Source organism: Truncatella angustata (assembly GCF_020726525.1).
Source record: "Truncatella angustata strain MPI-SDFR-AT-0073 chromosome Unknown BKA67scaffold_2, whole genome shotgun sequence".
NCBI lineage: Eukaryota > Fungi > Ascomycota > Sordariomycetes > Amphisphaeriales > Sporocadaceae > Truncatella > Truncatella angustata.
In genome coordinates, this window is record NW_025763382.1 from 4,858,111 (window position 1) to 4,883,413 (window position 25,303).

General features: G+C 49.2%; 9 protein-coding genes across 9 annotated transcripts; 4 read left to right on the forward strand and 5 right to left on the reverse strand.

Annotated features, from left to right (window-relative positions):
* Positions 1-560: 560 nt before the first annotated feature.
* Positions 561-2,558, forward strand: BKA67DRAFT_195373 (ras family protein). The gene is made up of 5 exons (XM_046095381.1): positions 561-630; positions 1,264-1,387; positions 1,441-1,488; positions 1,563-1,790; positions 1,862-2,558. Exons 1-5 carry the CDS (start codon positions 620-622, stop codon positions 2,057-2,059), a joined length of 609 nt encoding a protein of 202 aa, XP_045961917.1. The 5' UTR covers positions 561-619; the 3' UTR covers positions 2,060-2,558.
* Positions 2,558-4,295, reverse strand: BKA67DRAFT_195420 (DNA repair protein RAD57). The gene has a single exon (XM_046095383.1). The coding sequence runs from the start codon at positions 4,200-4,202 to the stop codon at positions 2,838-2,840; it is 1,365 nt and encodes a 454-aa protein (XP_045961918.1). The 5' UTR covers positions 4,203-4,295; the 3' UTR covers positions 2,558-2,837.
* A 1,360-nt stretch (positions 4,296-5,655) lies between these two features.
* Positions 5,656-7,386, forward strand: BKA67DRAFT_195378 (uncharacterized protein). Its single transcript, XM_046095382.1, has 3 exons — positions 5,656-6,024; positions 6,084-6,267; positions 6,328-7,386. Exons 1-3 carry the CDS (start codon positions 5,793-5,795, stop codon positions 7,226-7,228), a joined length of 1,317 nt encoding a protein of 438 aa, XP_045961919.1. The 5' UTR covers positions 5,656-5,792; the 3' UTR covers positions 7,229-7,386.
* Positions 7,387-7,849: 463 nt separating this feature from the next.
* BKA67DRAFT_195478 (uncharacterized protein) lies at positions 7,850-8,260 on the reverse strand. The gene is made up of 2 exons (XM_046095384.1): positions 8,234-8,260; positions 7,850-8,165 (listed from the first exon to the last, which is right to left on the reverse strand). Exon 2 carries the CDS (start codon positions 8,137-8,139, stop codon positions 7,948-7,950), a length of 192 nt encoding a protein of 63 aa, XP_045961920.1. The 5' UTR covers positions 8,140-8,165; positions 8,234-8,260; the 3' UTR covers positions 7,850-7,947.
* A 325-nt stretch (positions 8,261-8,585) lies between these two features.
* BKA67DRAFT_532881 (DNA-directed RNA polymerase III subunit RPC2) lies at positions 8,586-12,175 on the reverse strand (the record flags this gene model as incomplete). Its single annotated transcript, XM_046099604.1, has 3 exons — positions 8,586-11,904; positions 11,961-11,973; positions 12,049-12,175. 3 exons carry the CDS (start codon positions 12,173-12,175, stop codon positions 8,586-8,588), a joined length of 3,459 nt encoding a protein of 1,152 aa, XP_045961921.1.
* A 982-nt stretch (positions 12,176-13,157) lies between these two features.
* Positions 13,158-13,669, reverse strand: BKA67DRAFT_556065 (uncharacterized protein). Its single transcript, XM_046102130.1, has one exon. The coding sequence runs from the start codon at positions 13,613-13,615 to the stop codon at positions 13,334-13,336; it is 282 nt and encodes a 93-aa protein (XP_045961922.1). The 5' UTR covers positions 13,616-13,669; the 3' UTR covers positions 13,158-13,333.
* A 433-nt stretch (positions 13,670-14,102) lies between these two features.
* Positions 14,103-14,510, reverse strand: BKA67DRAFT_532882 (uncharacterized protein; the record flags this gene model as incomplete). Its single annotated transcript, XM_046099605.1, has 1 exon — positions 14,103-14,510. The coding sequence occupies one exon, from the start codon at positions 14,508-14,510 to the stop codon at positions 14,103-14,105; it is 408 nt and encodes a 135-aa protein (XP_045961923.1).
* A 210-nt stretch (positions 14,511-14,720) lies between these two features.
* BKA67DRAFT_532883 (uncharacterized protein) lies at positions 14,721-15,283 on the forward strand (the record flags this gene model as incomplete). Its single annotated transcript, XM_046099606.1, has 3 exons — positions 14,721-14,860; positions 15,010-15,113; positions 15,192-15,283. 3 exons carry the CDS (start codon positions 14,721-14,723, stop codon positions 15,281-15,283), a joined length of 336 nt encoding a protein of 111 aa, XP_045961924.1.
* Positions 15,284-19,897: 4,614 nt separating this feature from the next.
* On the forward strand, positions 19,898-24,617 carry BKA67DRAFT_655937 (armadillo-type protein; the record flags this gene model as incomplete). The annotated part of the gene is made up of 5 exons (XM_046106853.1): positions 19,898-20,107; positions 20,381-20,850; positions 21,817-22,003; positions 22,366-23,299; positions 23,350-24,617. 5 exons carry the CDS (start codon positions 19,898-19,900, stop codon positions 24,615-24,617), a joined length of 3,069 nt encoding a protein of 1,022 aa, XP_045961925.1.
* Between the last annotated feature and the right edge of the window lie 686 nt (positions 24,618-25,303).

Sequence of the window (25,303 nt, forward strand, 5' to 3'; positions counted from 1 at the left end):
ACACCTCATGACCCCCTGGCTTGACATCAGATCGCTCGGCCAGGCGGTATCAGCCACCCACCACAAGGAAAATCACGCTGGCACAATGGGTTCTCAAAGCGCTAGAAATGCTTACCGGACCAATGATGCCACCTGCACTCCTTTTGATACACACATACTGTACTGTACCATCTGGGAAGATGTTTAAAGTTAGTGCATCATGCTCCTTGAATGATTGACGAGTCTGGATCTGGATCTGAGTCTGAGCCTCGTACCAAGCCCAAGTCCAAAGTCCGAGTCCGTGCTTGCAAGTGTCCTGTCTGTCCCACATGCGGTCAGTCCAGTGCGATGCTTGCCTCTTGATTCCTTTTCTCTAACATAACTTAACTTGACTGTTAATTACTTACAGTACCTCGCTGACTGCAACTAAAACAAAACCACCTTACCCAACGCCAAACTGACGGCATCTTTGCTTCAACCTCCGTCCATCGCACATCACCCGTCTACGTGATTGCCTCCTACCGCACTTGCCCAACGAGTCTTGTCTCTGCCGCTGTGCTCACCGATAACTGCCACCTTATCCGCCCTTCTGCGACCTCTCCAAGTCCTAGTATCGTCGGTTGCCTCCCTCACCGCGAAGATGAATCCTGAGTAGTACGTTTCTGCCTGCCGACCGTCGCCCACAACTGCCATCATCAGAGCTCCGTACCATTTGCATCCCATCCCGAGCCCCTGGCTAACTCGAATTCTCCAGAGTTCCATTCTCCGTTCGTCGATATGCCCCTCGCGGCTGGTGCTGGTGCTGGTGCGCCCCTCGTTTTGCGGCTGCGCGTGGCTCGACGTCGCCCCGTCGCCCTGTGTTCTGTGAGCAAGTTGGACCCACGACGCATATGAGCAAGTTCAATTGTTTGTTTGTTTGCTTGCTTGCTTGTCCGTCTAAGCTGTTCTTGCGCATCAGCTCGAAAGCATCATCCTTCTCAAGACAAGCCCACTTCCGACATTCAAACCAGCCAACCCCATCAACATGTCGAACTCCGAGCGCGTAGGCGGTGGCTACGCCATCATTCGTGCCCAGCAGGACGAGGAGCAGGACCCTGAATACATGCGTTACATCCGCGCCCATGGTCATGACAATCTTCTCCAGCCGCACCCGACCACTGCTGCTGCCCTCCCCTCCTCGGCCCTGACCAACCGCGAGAACTTGCGAATCTCCAACAAGCGGTGCGATGCGCAGGACACAAACCATGGTGATCGATGCCGAGGCGCTGACTTTTCTATACACAGATACGACTACCTCTTCAAGCTCCTCCTGATCGGTGACTCCGGTGTTGGAAAGTCCTGTCTGCTGCTCCGTTTCGCCGATGACACGTACACCGAGTCGTACATCTCAACCATTGGTGTCGATTTCGTAAGCTGCATGCGCCATATACATGACTGAACACGGGAACTGACTAGGCCCAGAAAATCCGCACCATCGAGCTCGACGGCAAGACTGTGAAGCTTCAGATCGTAAGTCGCCCAAACTTGAGACCCGCACTCGGCGGCCTTGTTCGCATCGGCATAGCTGACATGTGACTTGATAGTGGGATACCGCCGGCCAAGAGCGTTTCCGCACCATCACTTCGTCCTACTACCGTGGTGCTCACGGCATTTGCGTCGTCTATGATGTGACTGACATGGACTCGTTCAACAATGTCAAGCAGTGGCTGCAGGAGATCGACCGCTACGCCACCGAGGGTGTCAACAAGCTTCTTGTTGGCAACAAGAGCGATATGTCCGACAAGAAGGTTGTCGAGTACTCTGTAGCAAAGGTATGCCCTGCCGCAGAAAGGCCGCACCAGCATCTTTGTTTCTGATCATGATAAACTAATCCCGACAACAGGAGTTCGCTGACAGCCTTGGCATTCCCTTCCTCGAGACTTCGGCCAAGAACGCTTCCAACGTCGAGCAGGCTTTCTTGACCATGGCACGCCAGATCAAGGAGCGCATGGGTTCGCAGACCACGACGAACACCAAGCCTGGTGTTCAGGTCGGTCCCGGTCACAGCGTCTCCAACTCGTCCAGCGGTGGCTGCTGCTAAACGACTTCTTCTCACGATACCCGCATACTCACTTGCATTCGTTGCCTCGTTTCTGATTTCACTGGTGTCAATGGCAAATACAGGGTTGTGCACGGATTGACATGGTCTGGCAGTTGTTATGGTTGATATCACGATTTGTTGTCTATTCCTCCCGCATTTCCGGCGAGGAACGAAGGGACACATCTGCAGATTCTGCCTGATGGATTCTAATGGCTTCATGGAATGCTAGTAATCTGAGGTTGCCAACAACGTCAATCAGAAAGGCATACTGACTAAAGTTGCGATACCAATTTTCGGAGACTACGAGTGAGGTGACATGCATGCGAAATGGGAGTGAAAGATGCTTAACGAATGAGACCCAACTTCAACAGGTCAACTGCGGCATTCACTTGGAATTGTTTTCAAAACCCTTTCATTTTCTTTTTTTCTTTGGTTGGCATTTGTGATGGAGCAATTTCTGCGTTCGTGTGTGTTTTTGTAACTATTCAGAGGGTCATTAGAGGTGTTTTCTGAAACTGCAACCGCAATCATACTTCCATCCTTACCATCACGATTATCATTATGTGATATTTTGTACCCACCATGCTTTCATGAGCTGTCCTTTATGAAATGGTTTATAGACGTGCAGCTGACACCAGACGCAGACGGGAGCCCACGTGTTGTGATGCTAGTCTTAGCACCGGTAGTGTTTGGGGGCAGCCACAGTATCAGATATTGTAACGTATCTGAACCTCTAAAATTCATTCAGTCGTTCATTCCAGGCCTAGCCCTTCTTTCTCTACCTAGCCTTTTCCACAGCCTTCACGCCGGCCATGGTTACCTCAAACTCAACGGCGTCCTCGAAACCACGACTACTGGGCTTCGCATGGGGTGCGAAGACGACCTTCATCCACCTCTTCCAGTTCTTCAGATAGACGTCGGTGGAACCCTCCTCCTCAACGACCGTCTTGCGCCCGTAGGCCGGTCTTTTCAGCAGTGCGATTCGGCACGCCAGCTGCGTCGACCAAACCAAGCCCAAGCTTGGTGTCTTCAGAGCGTAGTCGGCGTACGGGTCGTCGCCCCACCCGGTGAACCAGCGCTGCTGGTGGTCGAGCAACAACGCGGGAGGGGCGAGCGGCTCTTCGGGAGGAGGTTCAGGCATGCTCGACCTGACGGCTTCCGGCGGCATACTCGACGTCGGCTCGGCGCCAGGAAGGGGTCCCTTAGGCCCCCTGCTTCGGCTGGCGAGTGGACTCTCTTGGGGTACGGGGCCAGGCTTTGGCGGGTGGCCTCGCTTAGAAGCCGCCCACGCCGCTGTGCTCGAGTCGGAGAAACGGTCGCTCACCTGGTTGGAGACGACGACGGCAAGGTTGTGTTTGCGGGCCAGCTCGTGGAGAAGCTGGCCCATTCGCACCAGCTCGTTGCTGCGGGCGCCCATGTTATAGCCGCCGGAGCTGTGCGAGCCGCCGCGCTCGTACTCGGCGCGGTAGTTGGCGGTTACGGAGTCCATGACGACGAGACCTATGTTGCGACGGGCGATCTCGACGGGGACTTGGAATTGCAGGATGTGCTCTTGCGATTCGAGATCTGGTGTCACTGTGCTGATGACCCGGTCCAGGGAGGGTTTGTCGGCCGTATCCATGTCCTTGAACGACGGATGGAAATTGAGGATCTGAGAGAGACGCTTCGTTGACAGGGCTGCTTCCGTGGAGATATACAGTGCAGGCCGGCCGAGTCCATGGGGCGGTGGAAGCTGCGCAGACAGCAGCAATGTCAACAGAAATTGTGACTTGCCCACACCACTCTCGCCCGTGATCTCTGTGATATAGCCTGTCGGGATACCTCCTCCCAAAGCGCGGTCCAGAGTGTCGTCCAGAGTGCTGATGCAGCTCCATTTCCGAGAAAGCTCAGCGCCATTCTGCCTCAAGGCGCTTTGGGTTGCAGACGGCTTGTCCGAGACGCCCAGGTCGGCATGCAAAGCTTCCAGGACGGCATTACATAGTCGCTTGAGGTCCAGCAGTGGTAGATTCGTTCTCTTGCCCAAATCCGTAACATCGAGTGTGAGCAAATCACTCGTGGTCACCCGGTTCTGCTCAAGCGTAGACAAGAGCCTTGCATAGCGCTCCACAGGGAAGTCTGGGAGGATGCGCGACAGGTCCGTCATGAGGACGAGTGCATTCTAGCTCAAGGCTGCACTGAGCAGCCGAGCTAATTTGCCTTGGATTTGAGTTCTTATCCGTCACAAAGGGTACCGACGCCTGCAGGGGCCCTCGGTGTAGAATCGAGTGATACGGGCGGTCAAAACTCGCGATAATGATTGGTAGTTGGGAAGTTGTCTGCGACTTGCTGAAATGTGCCAGCCGCGATATCTCCAACGGGCGAGTTACGGCAAACGAGTGCGGCTGATCAGCGAAGTACCCTTGTCGACCTCGCCAAAGTTGTCTGATTGTGTGCTAGAAGCCTCCACTAAAAATGCTTGGCTCTGCCTGGGTGTTTCTCGTTTCAGCGGATCTAGCGCGGAAAAGGAGCTGTCCCGCCAGGGTCTTCAGCTTCTTTATTAGTCTAGTCGCGCTCGTCAAGCGTGAATTCATGAGATCAGGCACAGCAACTGATCACAAATAGACTACAGTACTGTAGTGATGTCAAACAAACCCCCCGAGGCTTAGACGGACTGCGAGCAGAAAGCCAGTGGCTTCATACTGGGACGAAATGCATGGCTATCATCACAGGAGTTGTTGTTCGAGTTATATGGTCGGATGGACTTTTGTTGTATGCACAGCTTGCCCTGGCTAAACCTTATTCACAACTTTATGAGAGAGCCCCACCAGTCAGTCATTGAGCTTGCAACTCCGTCCCTAGGTAACAGACCTTATTATCGCGCTCACGTTGTGCAGCTCAGGAAGACTCGGTAGTGTTCCATCTCCATTGCCAAGTCTCGGTAATTACTGAGGTTAGTTCGGTCTGGGGCGCCAGGCCTGTTATTCACGCTTTTGTTAGGCTCGAAAAAGCATTGGCGTGCTCGTATCGGGCTGAAGCTGAACCCCAGGGTTATCGTCAAAAGCCTCGGCCTGTATTACATAGGATACAGCCAATATGGCTCTCCCCAGCTCACATATTCCACACTTCGATCATGGTGGTGAGACATAGGACATTGAACAGCTACCAACTCGCATTTTTTCAACGAACTTTATTGTGTTCCGACTTTTTATGAACATGTCTCAAGAGGTGCCAAAAGTTCTTCGTAGATGCTTGGCAAGACCCTCAGCTCTTTACCGCTTTGGCGCAGTGGCGTCTTCAGCTCATGCAAGAACTGCTTAACCAACTTATACTATGTAGCTAATGCACTCCTTCATTGGCCATTAAGGGCAGTCTCCGCTCCCGGCTCAATCTCATCCAGTCGTCAGAAGCACGAGATGGGCAATAGTTGGGTCTCAAGGCTGAGCCCAGAGATTGGCTCTGCAATGACTGAACCTGGATAGTGTGCCTTGCGGTATGTAACGGCTTTTACGGAAGATTGTAGGGATGTGGTGGGCCAGTTTCCCATGGCCGTGCCAGACCATTTTACATAAAACTTCTGTAGGTCGAATGTTCCGGGTACGTTGACTCTCTTTGACTTTTGCTCCTTCCTGCGGCCCCAACTACATCTCTGAAGCCTCAAACGGGCCTTGCCATTGGTGTCATTCCTACTACTTTGACATCCCTCCTATTGAGGTTCTACTCAAAGTTGAAGCAAGTTTTTTATACAAGGTTTCTGATGGCACTTTTATTCCTTACCGCCGCTTTCGGCGTGGTTGTCCAAGCAGTGGCCTTTGAGTCAACTGTAGCACAACCAACGGATGTGTCGATACCGCATCAAACCATTCAGAAAGCAGAAGTAACAACGCCGCCCAATCCATCTGCCGTGCGTGAACTCTTGAGGAGAGCAGAGGCACAAACCGTTCTTGTAGGACCAGATAACACTTGCGGTTATGTCAGTGGATCATTTGGTACGTAAATTCTATTATAGCTCCGCTCTATATAAGCCTTCCGACTGACCCTTCTCTAGGTGCCGCTTACACGTGCCAGGTCACCACTGGGTACTGTGCTTTGTTGACTACTGCTGGTCTCGGAGCGGTCGCTTGCTGTGGAGCTTCCGGCTGCGATTTCATAACGGATTGCAGAGATGCAGAGCAGGTGGATGCCGGAATCTGTAATGCAGCGTGTATGAACGACATATACACAGCAAAATGGTACGTTGACCCTTCTCGACATAACTTGCAGAGTCATCAGTTGATCCGAAAATTCTACAGCACAGCTTCTTCTGCCCCCTATTGCGGAACGGTTCGATTCCTCAATAGTATTACCGACTACTTTTGCCATTCCCTCAGCTATTCTACTGTCATGGACGTCTTAACCACGTATTCTGGTGAGACCGACAGCAGATCTTACTCCGAGCTTGTCATCACCTTGACCGACAGTTCTTCGTCACGAATTACCAGTGCCAGAGCATCTGGCTCAGCAACGAGGTCAGCGAGCAGCGGCACAGCAACTTCAGATACTGGGTCGTTGGGAGGCTCATCCAGCGATTCTTCTGGTGGCAGCAGCTCCTCCAGCGGAAGCAGCAGTAGTGGTGGCAGCGGTGGGGGATCATCTGCCCCTATCGGCGCCATTGTTGGAGGAGTTGTTGGGGGTGTTGCCGTGTTGGCGTTAATTGGCCTCGGAATTTGGTTGATCTCGCGACGTAATAGGAGGAACAAGGCTGCCGCTGCTTCTGCTGCTGGCTACCCCCCAGCGCAGCAATACCCTACACCGGGAGCTCCTTCCCCCGGCCCCGGTGCGGCGGCTGCTGGCCACCAGTCTGTCTACAATCCTCCATACCCTCAACAGCAGTATCCGTCACCGCAGGGATATCAGCAGCCGCAGGGTGCTGGGTACTTCCCCAATCAAGAGAAGCCCGTGGAACCCTACGCTGTCGGGCACGCTCCCGTCCAGCCAAGCAGTCCGATGTCTCAGGCTACAGATCCTCGGTATAGCTTACAGCCGTCGAGCCCAACGTCGACAATGAATTCCTTCCAGCCGCAGCACACTGGTAATACTTATCAGACACAGAGCCCGAATGTCCCATCTACCGTATATGAAGCGGGTGGCGATGCAGTGGGCACGCAGGGGCCGAACGCGAATCATCGGGGTCAGTTCCATGAGTTGAGCTAGGTAATACACAGTGGATACCCTTAAATTTTCTCAGTCTTCGAGATACCGGACGAAAGTGGAGTGAACATTATGTTTGGGTTCGTTTAATGCACATATTTGCACTGAAAGAGATCTAGGGGGTTCTTATATGTTCTTCGTCAGATCGTATTTATCATCATTCCCAACTCTTCCGAGAGAAATTATCAACCGAAGCTTCTATGTTGGTTCTAGAATTTGTTGATACTCTTGCACCACGCTTTGTTGAGCACCACACAGATCTCAAGCGATGGGGTGTACTTGGGGCGAATGATAATCGAGTGCGCGTCATAACTCAAGGTCAGGCACATCCTCCACTAGAGATACCACGAACCTCTTTCTCCCTGAGATACTTCAATCTACCAAAGCACCAACGATGATCGCTCCGACCAAAGGGCCCGCATAGTTCATAATATTTGCATATATTGGAAGTACCCATGGAAGTGGCATTCAGGCGACGATGAATGCGATATAGCACAAGGCGAATATGTTTAGAGGAACTTTCCATGCTCCCAGACCGAAACGTTCATAAATTAAAGACTTTAACTGCGAGATTCGCCGTAGGAACAAAAAGAATATCGGTAGAAAGTACGGAATGTAAAGCGCTAGAGCCGGAAGCGATATCAACGCGTTGAAAGCGGTCGAGCTTCCCATGCTGATTAAAGCAAGCAGCGCCACGCAAGCGATGATCAATATGATAGCATTTAGCGAGACTTTAGGTAGGAATTCACCTTATCAAGCCGACTCAGCCTCGCGCGGTATAATACAAATCGGCCAAGTGAAATTTGTCTACTCACATAGCCGAACAAGTTTGAGAATGGCAGGCCTTTGCCACGAGAACAAGCCCACGTAAGCTGAGATACGGAGGCGACGACGTTGAGAAAGCTTGTGGTCATGGCTCATGCCATTGCTCCTAGTATGGCTATGAGTAAGTTCTGGGGTTGATGCTGATACTATCGGCATTGTACATTTGCTTGGGTTTGTTCTTACATGGTCAAATCCAGCACCTATCTCTAACACCATCATGGGACTTGCAATTTTCAATCGCCCAGACTAAGTGCCGCAGAGATGGCATGTAGTTCTTTTGATGTGGGGAATGGACGGAGGAGAGAGAAAGAAGAAAAGAAGAGAAGAAGAAAATGAATAATGCGTTTCACAGGTCGCAATATCTAGGCCATCTATTTACCTTCCCAAGACCTCACTAAACGTATGCCGTGCTTTTCTTTCGCTCACGAAAATGCAACTTCAAAACAACGCCTATCCATGCAAAATGTACATATATGTACAAAGACCTGCTTTACTCCCAATTTATACTACGTAGATTTGGTGGGGGTTATCCTGCTTACTTAGGATGAGGAAACTCATCTTCCAGCTGCAGTCTGACGCCGACATTCATGCTGATTAGTTCTTGCACCAAGAGCTTCGCGGCATACGGCATTGTCATCTTGGCCACCTCTCGACTTGTACGGCAGGTGCTGCAGTAGCCTTTGTAACCAAACAAACCACACTTTTGACAGATATCGACATCCGTGCCGTCAGAGCTGATCATCAGTCGCTCCAGCAAAAGCTGTGAAGCACCGTAAGCGATTAGGCAATCACGCTCCATTTCTCCCAAGCGTAGACCACCATCTCTTGAACGACCTTCTGTCGGTTGTCGCGTCAATATCGCTCGAGGACCCCTAGAACGTGAATGCATTTTGTCTTGTACCATGTGCTTCAGACGCTGGTAGAAAATGGGACCGTTAAAGATATATGCTTGCAACGGCTCGCCTGTAATGCCTGAAGTGAAGTAGTCTTTGCCTTCCCAAGAGAATCCGGCATCTACCAGGTTTCTGCTCATTTCCTCCAGAGGATGAGAACGGAAGGCATCTCCAAAGCCAAAATCTTTCCGACCTTGAACAATAGAGGCTTTGCCAGTAAGACACTCGAGGAGCTTGCCGACTGTCATACGAGACGGGAAACCGTGAGGGTTCATGATGATATCTGGACACAAGCCCTTGTCAGAGAAAGGCATGTCTTCCTGCTCAACAATGATGCCGACGACACCCTTCTGACCGTGCCGCGAAGAGAACTTGTCACCCAGTTCTGGACGTCGCGTTTGCCTTGTCTTGACTTTGATCAGTTGTGTCTCATAAGGTGTCTGAGTAACCATGACTGTATCGACGATGGCACCATCATAAAGCTTGAACGACACAGGGCACTCTCGATACTCATCAGATTTCCTTTCGTTGCCGATGCCTGGAGTTGTATCGACAGGGCTTTCCTTTTTGATGAGGACATTGCCGCTCTTCAATTTCCACCCAACGTCTGCAAGTCCGTCACTGGTCAAAGCTTCATGCTTGTCGTTAACAAGGTTGAAGTCACGGTCGCCAATTCTGTCGCGAGACCCGTTCGCATACTTATTCAGCTCTGCGGTATACTTCCTAAAAGCTTGCGACCGTCCAAAGCCACGGTCCAATGATGCTTTGTTAAGCACTAAAGCATCTTCAATATCATATCCTGAGTAAGACATGACAACGACTGTAGCATTTTGACCGGCAGGCAGTTTATCATATCGGATAAGCTGAATCGTTTTGCTGATAACCATGGGCCGTTGTGGGTACACCAGTGTGTACAGCAATGTATCGATGCGGTTGAATTGATTGTAGGCAATAGCTCCAACTGCTTGCTTACCCATAGCGCATTGATAGGTGTTTCGCGGAGATTGGTTGTGGTGAGGAAATGGAATGAGACCTGCGACTGCTCCAAGAATGGTGAATGGTTCGATCTCAACATGCGTGGATGCCTTTGTTATTTCTTTTTCCGTCAGGGCAACCAAGCAATCGTTCTCCTCGTTAACATCTAGGTATTCAACAATACCGCGAGTCAAGAAGTCGTCGAATGTAGCTTTTCCAGCCTGCAGCATTCTGAGATGTTCTGCTTTGATTTTCGCTTCTCCGTTCTTGACTATGATGTAAGGCCGGCAAATACGACCCTCATCCGTTGCAATGTGCACGGCAGAAAGATGCGTGTTGACGTTTATACTGACGAAGGGCGAGACCCAACCCCGACGGCGCATCGTTCTAAATTTAGCTGCGAAGCGTTTGGGGAACCTTGTCAAGGCAAAGGGTGTACCGTTGATGTGTATGATGTATGCACCAGGCTTGTGAATTTCCGCTCCTGAGAAGCATCTTAGAGGCTCAACACCAGAGTCTAAGGTGTAGATCCATCTCTTGACAGGCTCTTCATCAACGTTTGTTGTGATGTGCGTCATGAGCGCAAGGTTCTTGACAAGACCGCAAGCTTCACCCTCGGGAGTATCAGAAGGGCACAACATACCCCACTGTGAAGGTTGAAGTGCACGCGGTCCAGAAACCTTTCGGGTTTTCTCGAACTGACTGCTGATACGGGTCATCATACCCAAGGCGGCAATATAGCTTAGACGACTCAGAACATGAGTCACACCAGCTCTCTCCATCTTGAATCGCTTGACACTCCAGTTTCCCGTTTGGATAGCACGATTCATGCCATCTGTAATAGTCCTTCCGAGTGTACCAATATTAACTAATGGGTCGAAGGCTGCACGATGATTTCGTTTCAAAGTATTGTCGCAAGCAAACTTGAGCTGTGTCAGATAGTTCTTGAAAAGATCCTCGAATAGCAGAGAGAGTAGCTGACCAGCTAACTCTAGTCGCTTGTTGCCGACGAAATCGCGATCATCGACAAGTTTGGGGTCGTAGTGAGCCATTAGCACACGCCGTGTCATGAGGGCAACATACATGGCCTTGGGGAAGAAATCGAGACCTTCAACAGGGATATGTGCAATGATGATATTTGCAAGCGCATCCAAGCCTTCCTCAACGTTACTACGACGTGGTTGAGGAAAGCTTGACCCGCCAGGCTTAGCTCGACCACCCATCTTGACGCGTGCGCCGATATGATCCAGGGCTTGATGTTGTGTAAAAACGCCCTCCTTGGCTGCCTCCTCGAAATTGACCACGAAATCATCTTGGAATCTGCCATCCGTACCTGCTACGAGCTGCATGATCTCGAAGTCTGACAATCCGCCAAGTGCCTTCATGACAATGACAATGGGTATGGGTTCTGTCAGAACGTTGTGTACCAATTGGAGGCGATCCTTCTTCATCATGACATAAGTCTTTGATTTACGTTCATGCGTAGAACTGGTGACAGATGCAGATATGACGTGGTTCTTATCGTCTGCCTCGACAATAATACGGTTTTTGCTCAGCTGCTCCTGGACCAGGATGACCTTTTCTGTACCGCCAACGATGAAGTAGCCTCCGGGGTCCAAAGGGCATTCGCCCATTTGCGCCATCTGATCATTGTTGGCGCCATACAATCGGCACTTGTTACTGCGAAGCATGACAGGTATGCGAGCTAATTCGACATTCCTGCGGACTACTCTGACCTTTTCTCGTGGGTATGCAATATCAACGAGGATCTTGGCAGAGTAGGTCATATCTCTGAGGCGACACTCCTGGGGTGTGATTTCATTGGCCACTCGAAATTCATTGAAATCCTGACGATCTGGTTTCTCGACCCGAATGTCCAGAAATTCGATGAAGAACGATCCGGTGACATCGCTCCGAACAGTTCGGTTGGCCTTTAGAATCTCCTTGATTTCATGGTCAACAAAGAAGTTATACGAGTCGGTATGCCTGTAAATAATTATTAGTTATTCTCAGAAGCTACTATGGGCGCAAGCAGGACATACTGCTTCACGAGACCTGCAAAACTAGTTAGCCATATCTTGAGATTGGGCTAATCGTGGAAGGCGCCGTCTGGCTGCCAGATGACTGTACCTTTGACCTTCAGGAAAGCTGGTAGAAGCTGAAACTTGTCGCCTACGGTCGAAATAGGGTCAGTCAGCTTCTTGCCATTGTAGAAAGGCTCCAGGAGAGCCTCAAATCCGTCATCGATCACCGCCATCTTGATGTTTGTCGGCAAGTCGAAACTTCATGTCCGTTTGGCCACAGCAAAAGGCTTCTCTGATGACTCTGAGCCCGCCTTAGAAAAAGTCCGGCACGTCCCCCACCAAGCTACGCCAACAGGTGGCAAAGCACCGCCAGCTGCAGCTGATAACAGCGATTAACTAAACTTACTTGGGGCAAACGGATTAAAGTTTAACCTTTCAATTGTGATCCCCGAATTTATTATACCGAGTTGACACGGGCTGCTGCCAAGTAGTTTTTTGAACAAGGGTGCGTAGTTCTCTATGGATCCGCAACTGGCAACTGACTGGCTATATCCAACGCAAGGCACCACGCAACTCTGACTCTCATTAATATGCTTCTAGGTACGACATTTCTTTCTCTGTAAGCAAACGCATTAGTGAAGGTGAAGAGCTTGATTGTGCCTCAGTTTTATGTTCGTCGCTCCTTCATAGATAAGTATCATTTCTTGTGGTACAGGATTAGGTATGACATCAAACAAACGACTGCTTAATGGATCACAAGTACTAGATCTAACCTGCCTCTTCTTATAGTAGAGGCTCTGTTGTTGCAACCTGCAACGCCGCCTGCGCCCAGTCCAGCCGCCGTCAAAAGTTGAACTCCGTGCCATCCCTGACTTCCACCTGGCTGGGACTTGTTGTATTTCTTCTGCGGGCGTCCAGACCCCGACTAACGGCTTTGAAAGTCGCCTGATGATGTTTTAATGCCTGGATGATAATGGAGGAGGTCAATGCAAGGACGTAAAAGCCTAGAAAACAAATGGTTTGGTTTGGTTCAGCGTGTCTGTGATGCCAACAAACCCGCTAACAAAAAGCCCAGGAAACCCAACACCGCGAGCCACTTCAAAAATTGGGTTAAAAAATATATGCATACTACGCTGCTCGAAAAATGAATAGGCAGCGGAATTCCGATCACATGTAGCGCATGGCTGCTGTTCTATATGTAGCACTTGTACATAAGGTACACAACAAACATGGTTGGGTAGGTACACACACACTGTCCCTCCAGCCATAAATCCATACGACTTCCACCTTTAGTACCCAAACGATGTTAAAACGGGTGATATTTTTATAGCATGAGGTAATAACTATATTACTTTTTTTTTAACGACAAAAAAACCGTTCTGAAATATCCTTTAGTACCCCTGGTAGACTCGGGCAACTAACTGGTCAAAAGGATTTAGGATAGGTGAAATATTAAAAACAAAATAATAAAATACGGCGCCGCTAATCTGATTGTAAGCCGTCAGGGCAACACGGCTCTTTGATTTACGGCTGGGAAACATTAGCATAATGCATAAGCACATTAGCTGGGAACCCCATGCATAGTGGTTGACACCGAGCGGGACAAACAACAGTGTAACAAGATAAACAAGCCAACATCCGTACGGTGGCAGGTTCACGAAAATGTCCATCATACTAGATATCTCAAGTCCTGATGATTAAACTGATAAAGAATATACCAATACAACCCAAATGACAACGAGTTGTGGGCCTCTAATCCGTGAAGTTGTGTTGCTTTCCGATGCTCTACAGTGAAAACCAATGTCATTCTCTGACTTTTAGGATTGATGGAATGGCCCATCGCACCATCCAGTCAGAATTAAGAACTCCTTTGACCGTTGGACGGTCCTCAGGCCTAAAGAGAGCATGTGTCGTAACACTGCAGATATGGCACGTTGCTCTTCCGGGTCAAATGCTTCTATACCTTCGTCTCGCCTTGGTTTCTATATGCTGTCCTCAAAACGATGTTCCTAGGACCGAACAGTGTGATTTCTTATTGGCTTGCTGGCTTCAGTGTACCAATGCTGGCCCGCATCCCATTTTCTCCACCATTCAGAGGGTAAAATGCCAAGAGCGTCGACCTGCTCACAAGTAATGTCATCTTCTGTAGCAATTGTACCTTCAAACAATGAACTTTGGCCGCTTATTGACCAAATGGCACGCAAGGGTCCAAATGTCAGTTGAAAAGCCAAGAGGCCGGTCTGGCTCAAATCGAGTTTCGGGGGGTCGGATTGTTATTGGTGAATGAGACTTGTGTCTGACCTCTTGTAAGGGCGAAAAGGCTTCGCCAAAATCAGATATCAGAATTTCGGCTTCTGGCAATGTGATTCTCTCGCTCGGCTCTCCAAGCCACACCGGAGAGATCGCGTATAACGGGACACCTTGTGGAAATGGTTTGCCATCAAACCGAGTTACTGGCTCTAGCTCTGGTGCATCGTACTTATTGTATAATTCTTCATCTGATAATTGATTAAAGCTTGATGGCAGTCGAAGAAGAATATTACCGAGGTGTAGATCTTGATTGGCCATTGTATCCAGAGGTTATATACTTATTGGCTCAATATCAATATCCTAGCCGCCCAGCTACTCTTCATACCATTAAGCTAGCGCCGGCTCAGGGATATAAGGTATGCTAAGACCGAGCTTATAAACTATCAAAGGGCTCTTCTCAGACCCAAATCCCTTTATCTTTAAGTACTACCTTTAAAATAGACCATTCATCAACTGAATTGAATGAGTATGTCTGCCATTAATGTTGTCAAATATTACTTTTACAAGGGCATGATACCCAAGGATCCCGAAAGACTGCAGAAGATGGTCGTCCTAGCATATCGGACGGCTCGAGACAGACAAATCTATCTAAAAGCGGTTCTTATTAGGTATGTAAAGTTCACCAGCTACATCTATTCCGCTCCAATTAAGTTTGTTTCCGCTGAGGAGTCAAAAATGTTTGCATCTTACACTGCCATACAATATGACAATCTCAGTAAGGAACTACACTTGGGTTAATTATGTGACCGCTACATAGATCCGATATCCACGACACAACTAGTATAAATGGTGTTCGACAGAAGGATCCGAAAGGAGACCATGTAACTCTCTGTTATAAGGACGCAGAACATATCTCTGCCGGTACGCACGTGGCTAGTCAAGGTTTATGTATATAGGAAGATAACTCAACTGAGGCAACCCATACTGGAGAAAAACCAGACTCGACTAGGAGAAGAAAGGGAAAACATTTATGGCCCTCGACAGATCAGCTTGAAGAAGCACCAGAGATCGGTTACGGTGACTTTCCATGAGGTACTAACAAAACATCTAGCTATCTAGTCTGCTAGCAATTGATTTCATGGTATTAGCTCTTAGACTACAAGGCTTCGAAAACATGAGAATGGATTCACTTTTACAGTACTGTACTAGACCTCATGTTTCTAGCTATAAGCTATAAGGGATGAAACAATAATAATACCGGAATGCACAAGGCAGCTATAGCGCTTACCGCTATTTTCGGCTGACTCCACTATAAGGACGTAAACATCTGTGGCAATATAGATGACTATAAATGGCTACAGTGTACGGGAAGCACCCCGTACACTAAGGCGACGAGCTCTCGGATCACCGAACTCAGGAAGTGGTGATCATGTGACTTAGCCAGTGGATATATGCCCACTTCCTGTACACCGATATTCTCTTTTGTAGACTTAGACTTCTATATACTACTTGACAGTACCTATACTATTATTTCACGCTTAGAGCGTTACACTTGCGATCCCATGCTCATGCGAGCACCGTATTCACGATCCTATGCCCGAGTAGATTCAGGCTCTTCCTTTCAGTACATCACACCAGACCTTCACTACAACAGTCTTCTATATCAACTCTAGAAACTGTCATATGTTATGATCCCATGTTGAGATACAGAGTAAAGAGCCTCTCTGTGACATCTCTGCCAGAAGTTGGATTACTCCACGCACTGGCACACCCTCCTTTTCGTCTCGCATTACATCAGTTTCACCGAAAGTCGTGATTCCAAAGCTTGAACACAAATAATCTGGTCAATTGAGCGTCTGTTCCCAGTATAATCCTGTCCGCTTGAGGGCCGAATAAAAATTCGAAAGCATCATTGACTATGTTACATCAATATAAACCAGATGTGCATAGCCCAAAGCGTATAAGTAGCATGTGCTCAGCTCTATCTCTTTCCATCTGAATGAAGCTTGAGGGAACATTTATAATCCATCCATTCAACATTTCTAGCGAGACCAGCGTTTTAAAGAGGCAATACAGTACTTGTAACAAGTGCATGAGTAAGGAGAAGTCCATACACAGAATGTTGCATCACAACTAGTACTAGCAAACTGGCTTGCAGCAAGAAGTAGGTACCTCGATGAAAGGCAGATTCTAGAGGCGGTTGAAATGCGAGAACACGTGGTCAAGGGTTGGATGCGAACATTCATTAAAAACGATTCTACCAACTTTCATGCATCATTCTCGTTCTTTATATGTATTAAATTTTTGTTTTTATAAACCTACAAGTATTACTTTGCAAAGTGTTATCTTGTCCTTTTGAGCCTTTTTGCCTCTTTTATATAAATGCGATCCCGGTTAACTTAATGGATAAAGGTGTACAAAAGGTCTATACCATGGCCATACCTGGCAAGGTACTTCCCCTCACCTGTAAGAAAAGCAACAACAACATATTCAATAATGCAAGCAAAAAGTTATACGTCAAGGGAAAGCCTTAGCGTGACTTAAGCACAACAAAAAGTGGGTGAGGAGGGGGGTGAGAAGTGGATACTTGCGCACAGGCCAAGACTGACCCTCATTACTTTCCGTACGCTGATCCATTGCAAATAAGGGTCCTGATCTTCTTTGGTTGATTATGTACTATATTATGTGTCCGGTACTAGTTAAGTCTAGACTTGTAGCGAATATGATGTGCATAGTGCCTGTAATTTTGCTGTCCAGGTCCCGCATAGTATGAGAGAAGCTGGCAACTGGCAAGGTACCCTAGATGGCCTACGTAACACCTGATTCCGGCATACAATTGTGCGTATCAAAAACAAGGATTCCATCGTGGCATGTCTACAGCCAACAGCCTTCGTCTTCGATGCAACGGAACGTTGGCCAGTAGGATATCTTGTAGGAAGTAATCTCTCTAGAGGTGCAAGGTGAGTACAGCTGATAGTTCATTCTGATTCGGAATAAAAGTCGGTGAGCACAAGCAGTTGAGAACGGGATCGTGACGAGTCAACAGCCCTTGTCGCCGTCCCGATGATGTAGCCTAAGGAAGTCCGATTCGTTGTTCTGCGACTATGCTCAACAACGTGTAGGATCGGCTGTCAATGTTGCAGGTCTCAGCCAGTCGCAGCATACACGTTGCAGAAAGACCAGTCGTGAACCCGATATGACACGAATGTCCATTCAAATACCAAATGTTGTGATGATAAGAGGGCCAAGTTGCAGAACCAGGTTTTGGTCGTGGGCGACTCTGTTGCCTCGCTTCCATTTTACAGTATGCAGAAGGGCTAACTAGCACCCCTAAAGTATAGAATCTGCGCTAAGCGGTTGGCTCCTACCATGCATCTTCTAGATCTGCCCAAGACTGACTTAGGGCAGAGGGACCCTGAGACGTTAAAAGTCAACGGCCAATGGCTGGCTGGATACATTTGTCAGGGCGCAACAGCGTCCAAAATGAGTGTGTACTTCTTGATGCTGCACTATGATGCTAGTCCTCCGCCAAACTCCATCAGTCAAGGGTTCGGGCAAATCGACAGGTCCATACATATGTCGCAAAGGCTGGCGTTGGTGCTTCAGATTTCACGTATAGCTTCTAGACTTCGCGGGGTAATGATCATTGATCTTGCGTCATGCGTGCTGGAGGGGTTGTCCAGACGTTTTCGGTAGGGTGTTCAAGTGGTGCCGAATAAGCGGACTGTTATATTAATAATCGGTTGGTCTGGGCATTGTGAATAATTCTTCACAACGATGTTGATTGCCACACGGATGATATGTCGTCCTGGTTTTCTAAATGGCAAGTTTCCAAGTAGATGCCGGCGTGTAGCTATGCTCAATAACAACACAACATCTCAATTTGTGTACTGTAGGTAGATACATACTAGAGGTCCCCTTCAAGCCAGCGGGCATGCATGCGGATCCACGAGCTGGTCACCCAACCAAAAGCCAATCATATACAATGGCTCTATACCTCCGTAGTTTGTGCATAGAAAGTGTGGGGTTTTGTCAGGTCTCATCGCATAACGGCAGGCGAGCCATTTACAGTTAGACACTGGCAACAGGAACGCCCTTGCAGGTTACTGCAGCAGAGAGACTAGCCGCCCGACCTGACACACGATACTGGACTTGTTGAGAATGTGTTCGAAGCAAAAACTAAGAAGCGGTTCTGGCGATGGTTCCTCGACTCTACAATCGTCGTCCGAAGGTCCCCCGCACTAGTCTGTAGTGTCAATGGGAACACGGTCCGCTGCTCGGTCAGGGCTCTCGGCTGCTCCCAGAGGTTCCCAGTCAGTCACCACACTCACCGCTCCCTAGGTCTCTTTGGTTTTCTTTTGAGGGGTTGGCTTTTAGACCGGCTCACACAATGTGGAGTCCCCGATAGAAAAACCGAAGTGAGGAAACGGACCAGGCTGATTCAGGATTGTCGGCGGTCCAGTCTCCATCGAAGTATACGTGAAATTTCTGATTCTCGGAGCTCGAAATGGAGAAAACATGGCGCTGAGCATGGTCGCAGATTGACTGTTAACAGTATGGGAACAACTGAGGAATAAATCCCAAAAAAAATTCTGGCTTCAATCTTGCAGTTTAAGAACGGGCACCGATTCCCTAGATGACGATAGAGTTTACTTGACATGGCCGTTCAAGTAGAGTGAGTACTACTACGGTTAGTGTGTACTTGTACGTATTCATCTGCCACTTAAACTGCCCCGCGGCAGCAGCCAGCAGCAGATTGAGGCGACCATGAACTTCTGTAGCCCTAGGTTAGATCTCTGCGAGACTTGTCATGGTGGAAAGTTTCTCTAGCAAGTTGACATGTACGTAAGTGAGATCCACAGGCGTTTAACTTTTGCGCATGTGTTTTTATTTTATTCTACATGGTACGGGATGCGTACTTAAATTCATAAATAGTCACTCGGTTACTCGTGGCAGCCGATACTGGATCAGGACCAGGACCAGGACCAGGACCAGGACCAAGCACGAACAGCCTTAGGTTAGCACCATTTCTCCTTGCACACACACACGCACACACACATACACACATACACACAGACTTGCAGACTGGAGCAGCAAGACCACGGCCAGGACCACACAAATCCGAACAGGGGTCTTCCACTGGCGCCGCCGCCTCGACCTCCTCCTGCCTCAACCCCAAAGAAACACTTGATCTTCTCTCTTCTTGCGCCTCGCCCTCTGCTCCACACTCTTTTTTGTGACGATTTTGCAATTCCTGTTGTGCTGCCGCTTCCTGGCTCTCCAGGGCAGCGTATGTGCTACTAGTTGGTTCGCATCAAAGTGAGTACGTCGCCATGCCAGTCAATCAAGTCCCCGGACAGGCCCCTGAAAAAGAAACATGGTTGATTGTCAATCTTCCCGCGCGGCCACCCTGTGCCATATACGTGTCGAACCAGATACCATAGCAGTCGACACAACGGGAACACAGCGCGCGTGGTCCTGGCCGTCCTCTTACCCCACAAACGCTTTCAGTGAGAGTAGATTTGTCGCCGACAGAAACCTTTCGCTGGCCCTGCCATGTTTTTGACCTGTTCCCCGATTCCCATGTGCGACACCACGCTAACCAAGTGCTCCTCTACTCTAGTTTATAGAACGGCGACGATCTCCTCGAATCTGTACGAAAATTGTCCGCCGAGTGTTGTACCAACAGTAAGAGTAGGAAAAAGATGGATGACTACCGATTTCGCGCCCAGCAGTCGCCCCGGACTGAGGCGCCAATGAACTCCCTTGTCTCACCACCGAGAAATCGAATCCCTCAGCAAGACCTGCGAGGCACTTTGCCTCGCCGCTTCACCACTGATTCGGGACGTGTACCAACATTGTCGACATTGACTTCCCTTCAACGTCCTGTAGACCCGCAGGAGTATACAACGGCTGTAAGTTCCCAGATCCCATGCGCCCTCGCCGAGCCTCAGACAGTATCTTGAGCTCTTGATTAGCTAGCTGTCTTTTCCCCGTGAAACTTGCCGCTGACAAGATGTTGTTGCAGGCTGAATATAAAACCCAATTGGTAGGGCCTCCGTCGTCTTGCCCCAATTGGATTGCGACTGCAACTGCGTCTGCCTACTCGAGCGGTCGAGTGGCTAGATTGCGCTTGCTCTTGTGATGAAACTTTTATCTGCTGAGCTAGAGCTGACTTTGAAAATTAGCTGCATAAGAAGAAGCAGGAATATGAGACCCTTTTGGAGCAAAAGAGACGCTTCGAGGCCGAAATGAGAAAGTTTGAGGTCCAACAACGTCAGGAAGAGGCCGAGATGCGACAGATGGAGCTTGAGCTTACCAAGAACAATGTCTTTGGCTTGCCAGGTCACCAGTCTGAGCCTACGACACCTCCCGAGTATCGGGAGACTTCCACCGGATTCCCCACCATGTTCTCGCGGCCGAATCGGTATTCTCTATCAAGCTTGACATCGCCACCGGGGTTGTTCAACCGACCGGGCAGATCAGGATCCAACTTACAATCTCCTCGATCGGGAATCATGCCTTCGCAGTCGCGCGCATTCGCGTTCGATGACCACCTACCTTCGCGATCAACACCAGCAACCCGCAGAAACAGTGACGAGGACGAGAAGGAAGAGGCACTTCGGCAAGATCCTACCAGCCACCGCTCTAGCAACGCGTAAGTGATGCGTCCCCCCCCTTTTTTTTTTTTTTTTTTGGCCTGTGCTCGCCTTTGCTCTATTTCTTCCATATACGTCTCTACCCATGTTTAATGCCACGAAGAGAATGTATAATTGGGCAGGTGTCTACATCCAGCATCTCCTTCCCAAGGGTCATGTATTGTCTGTTTGGTTGTGCTCCTTTGGATTGAAGCTGCCTGCCAGCAATGGCATTGTTGTTTGGTTGCCTGTCGAAGCAGGCACAATGGAACTTCCAACGGGCTTACGATAAACATTGCATCTCATCCGCGGACTCGATACCTGCTGCATAGAGAGCCTCTGCAGACTTTGCCGCAGCCGTAAAGGCAAATGAGTGATTCCCCAGCATTGATATCCTCTTAAGTTGAGAGATCTGGAAAGCTTGTGATCAACCAGCGGCGTTGAGGTCGAGATCAACTCGTCCTTGAGTAAAGTTTGATGCCAACATCCGTCCGATCTGAACACTATGAGCAGTCTCATTGGCAAGTACGAAATCGATCAAATCACAGCACCAACACAAATAGGAAAGCAAGGAAGGAGCAGTATCTGCAACAATCCACTGGTTCTGTGCACTCCTATCCTTTCTGAATCCCTATTTCAGACCAACAGCTTCAACAATCAATTATACCTTTCATTCCTTCCAATTGACAATCTCTGGATTGTCTTCAGATGACAATCACAACGAGTATTTAATCGCACCTCTCAACCTCAAAACACTTCCTTTTCTTTCACCTTGCACAACACCCATCAACCTCCATCTATTTCTACACTTCACCTTTGCCTTGCAGTATCCTGGCATCTGGCCTTCATCGTCCTGTCACAATTCCTATCACACACGAGTCACTGCTTCATTATCTTGGCAACACTACCATCAGGAACCTCCAAGTCGCCTAGCTTTTTGGGACCCAAAGTTCACGACTATCGTACTAACTGCATTTCACATATAGCCTCAACCGCTATTCTATGCCGGTAACCCGCAGAGGCAATCCTCTTTACGACAACATTGATCAGACCAACGCGGCCGGATTCTTGTTCCGTGACGACGAGTCTACAATGGAGTCTACATATGCTGGTCTTGACAAAGCTGGTGATGATGGTTTCCCCAAGCTCATTCAGAAGAGCAATCCCAACCGGGTAAGTTGATTTTATTCCTTAACGCTTCACCTAGTGGCTGGTATTTTGCCTCACCTTGCGTACCGTCAAAAACTTCACAAACGTCAGCGAGCGCCGGGGAACAGGCTCAGGCTCATACCAGTTTTCGCGGCCGTCAAACATGGTCATCGATGTCCCTCCGCAAATCCAGCGTACCCCTCCAAAATTGTGCCACCCAAAAGATAAATGTTACAATTGTTTGCAAACAATTCAATTTATCCCGGTGGAGAAACCACAATCCTTACTCGTTGTTTTTGCCATTGCCATGTTTTCAAATTGCCACTGCCACAACTGTCGAGTTACTGGTCGGTCAAATTTTCAGCATACTGACTTGTCATCGTTAGCTTTCTACATCTTCTATTGCTTTGGACGTGTCACCCTTTCCTGCTACTACCTCTGAAGCTTCCAACGGTTGGGGCAAGATGTCTTCGCTTCACCGACCTCAGCAGAGTCTCTCTAATCTCGAATCGATGCAGTTGGCTTCCGCCGAGTCCGTGGTCTCAGGCCATGGCAGCACATCCTCAGATGCTAACAGCATCGGAGCGCGCTCTGGCTTCCGTCACTCACTTGACCTCACCAAGCAGCAGGGTCTGGATTTCAACTATTTGAAGGAAGTTGGGCCGGAGAATGGCGGCATGATCAAGTCCCCTTCTGCCTCTCAGACAATTCCTCCCAAGTTGCAGACTTCGTTCTCTGCCAACGACATCCATGCTGCTAACAAACCTACCGGCGCCCCCAACCCGTCTAATGCCAGCACAAATGCCCATGCTCAGCAGCATTTCCACAACCACAACGCAAGCATCGGTCGCATTCCCCCGGGTGTCATGCCTAAGCACACTCGTGAGCTCTCGAATGATGGTCACATGGGTGGCATGCCCCAGTCCTCTACATATCCTTCGATCGGTTCCGCTCTTCAAGCAAATGCGCCCACTTTTGGGCCTTCTGGCATGACTTCGCAAGCTCCCACTCCCAATGTGTCGTCGCCTTCTAACTCTTCTGCTAACGGCTATCCACCTTACTACGGCAATGCCAACTTTAACAACCCTGCCACCCCTAATGGCAACAACTACGGCATGAATATGCTGGTGCAGGGTATGCCCAATTTGAACATTAACGGTTATCCTCACCAGCCGAACTTCACCAGCTACGGCGCAATGTATCAACCTCCTCCCCAGCAGCCCCAGCAGCAGCAGCAGCAGCAGCAGCAGCAGCAGCAGTCCCAGCCTCGCGATTCCCAGCAGCGAGTTATTCAGCAGCGCCGTGCCCAAGATAATGAAGGTAAGAAATCCATTCTATCATTCGTCTGGAAACCTTACTGACTTTTGTAGCCATGAGCCGTTTCAATGGTGCCCCTCTCAGCAACTTCCATGGCACTATCCTCGAGCTTTGCAAGGACCAGCACGGTTGCCGATACCTCCAAAAGCAATTGGAGAATCGCCTTCCTCACGAAGTCCACCAAATCTGGTTGGAGACAAACGCCCATGTAGTGGATCTCATGATGGATCCCTTCGGCAACTATCTATGCCAGAAGTTGCTCGAGTACTGCACTGATGATGAACGCACTGTTCTGATCCGCAATGCTGCCGACTCCATGACCAGAATCGCTTTCAACCAGCATGGTACTCGTGCTCTTCAGAAGATGATAGAATTCGTTACTCTACCTGAGCATGTTCAGCTTATCATTGAGGCACTCCGCTACCAAGTTGTTGAGCTCATTAAGGACCTTAACGGCAATCATGTCATCCAGAAGTGTCTTAACAAGCTGACCTCGGAGGACAACCAATTCATCTTCGAGGCCGTTGGCAAGCACTGCATTGACGTGGGCACCCACCGTCACGGATGTTGTGTCCTGCAGCGATGCATCGACCACGCTGCTGGCGAACAGAAGATCACACTCATCAACCAGATTACCGAGAACGCGGCTCGACTTGTTCAAGATCCCTTCGGTAACTACGTGGTTCAGTATATCATCGACCTCAATGAGCCAAGTTTCACAGAGCCTCTAGTCAAGAAGTTCTTGGGTAGCATTGGCAGACTGTCACGTCACAAGTTCAGCTCCAACGTCATGGAAAAATGCCTGCGATGTGCATCTGACGAATGCAAGGACTTGATGGTTCGTGAGATTCTGGAGTCAGGTGAGATGGAGCGTCTGCTACGAGACAATTATGGCAACTACGTTGTGCAGACCGCCCTGGACCATTGTAGCACGCCCGTCCGCAACCAGTTGATCGATGTCATTCGTCCTATCATCCCTAATGTCCGCGGTACTCCTTACGCTCGTCGCATTTCAGCCAAGATTATAAATTACGACGGTCCTAGCAGCTCCAACCGAAGCAGCGGCCAGAACACTCCATCCGATCCTTCTGGCGGCCAGCTCTCTCTTCGCAATTCTGGCCACACTGCTGGCAACGGCACTGGTGGCTTCGGAGGCCGTATGGACTACAGCAATGGCATGTCTCGAGGTCGTGGTCATTCCGGCTATCAGCCCAACAACTCTGGCAACGTACCCCCTCCTCAGCCGCCACGAGTGAGCCAGGGCTACACCTATCCAGGCACCAACGGTCAGCAAGGTGCTGGAGATGGTCAGTTCTTCTAATCCATCTCCATTTGCGGCCTGCCGTCACGCTGTACTGGTATGATGAACGAGACGACGGCATTACGGGTAACTTTCATCGAGCATGCCAGTTTTTATCTGGCTTTGGCAACGCATGACCGAAATGGCTTCTACGAACATGACGACTTTCTTTATGATTTGTCATCTCAACATATCTCAACATCCGCATGTACCTTCTTTGATCAACGAGCTTACGACCAGCGCCCATCGTTCCCCGGGCTGCTTTGTAAACTAAACCGCTCGTTGATGCACCATTTTTATTACTCTGGGTTTCTTGCTGGGATTGGATGTTTGTCTCTTGGTGTGAATCAAGAACATCACCTACCAGATACCCGAGGCCTGCACTCATGTACTTGGACCCTCATACAGACATAGATATTTCCTTTTTCTCTTCTTTTCTCCTTTTTCTTTTTCGGGTTGGCATTGTACTTCGACCTGCGATGCTCTTGCATTGTGTCAACAGATGCGACGTTATATTATAACGAGGCATATGGAGACACTTTTTTTTCTCGTTTCGATTGGGGCTGGGATATGGAAACGAAGAAAGCGAAGCCAGTGGTTCGGGTTGTGAAGAGACGAATGACAGAGCTCAATGTATCTCGTGGGGATCTCGATCATTCTCTGATGTATTCGATGTATCACATGGCGATGTCAATCATGCTCTCGTA

Bases quoted from the DNA above. Each gene is read 5' to 3' on its own strand.
- BKA67DRAFT_195373 (XM_046095381.1), top strand. The intron at 1,489-1,562 runs GTAAGTCGCCCA...GTGACTTGATAG, and splicing joins AGACTGTGAAGCTTCAGATC to TGGGATACCGCCGGCCAAGA. The intron at 1,791-1,861 runs GTATGCCCTGCC...TCCCGACAACAG, and splicing joins TCGAGTACTCTGTAGCAAAG to GAGTTCGCTGACAGCCTTGG.
- BKA67DRAFT_556065 (XM_046102130.1), bottom strand. From the start codon at position 13,615: ATGATGGACATTTTCGTGAACCTGCCACCGTACGGATGTTGGCTTGTT.
- BKA67DRAFT_195478 (XM_046095384.1), bottom strand. From the start codon at position 8,139: ATGACCACAAGCTTTCTCAACGTCGTCGCCTCCGTATCTCAGCTTACG.
- BKA67DRAFT_195378 (XM_046095382.1), top strand. From the start codon at position 5,793: ATGGCACTTTTATTCCTTACCGCCGCTTTCGGCGTGGTTGTCCAAGCA. The intron at 6,025-6,083 runs GTACGTAAATTC...ACCCTTCTCTAG, and splicing joins TTATGTCAGTGGATCATTTG to GTGCCGCTTACACGTGCCAG. The intron at 6,268-6,327 runs GTACGTTGACCC...AAAATTCTACAG, and splicing joins GACATATACACAGCAAAATG to CACAGCTTCTTCTGCCCCCT.
- BKA67DRAFT_195420 (XM_046095383.1), bottom strand. From the start codon at position 4,202: ATGACGGACCTGTCGCGCATCCTCCCAGACTTCCCTGTGGAGCGCTAT.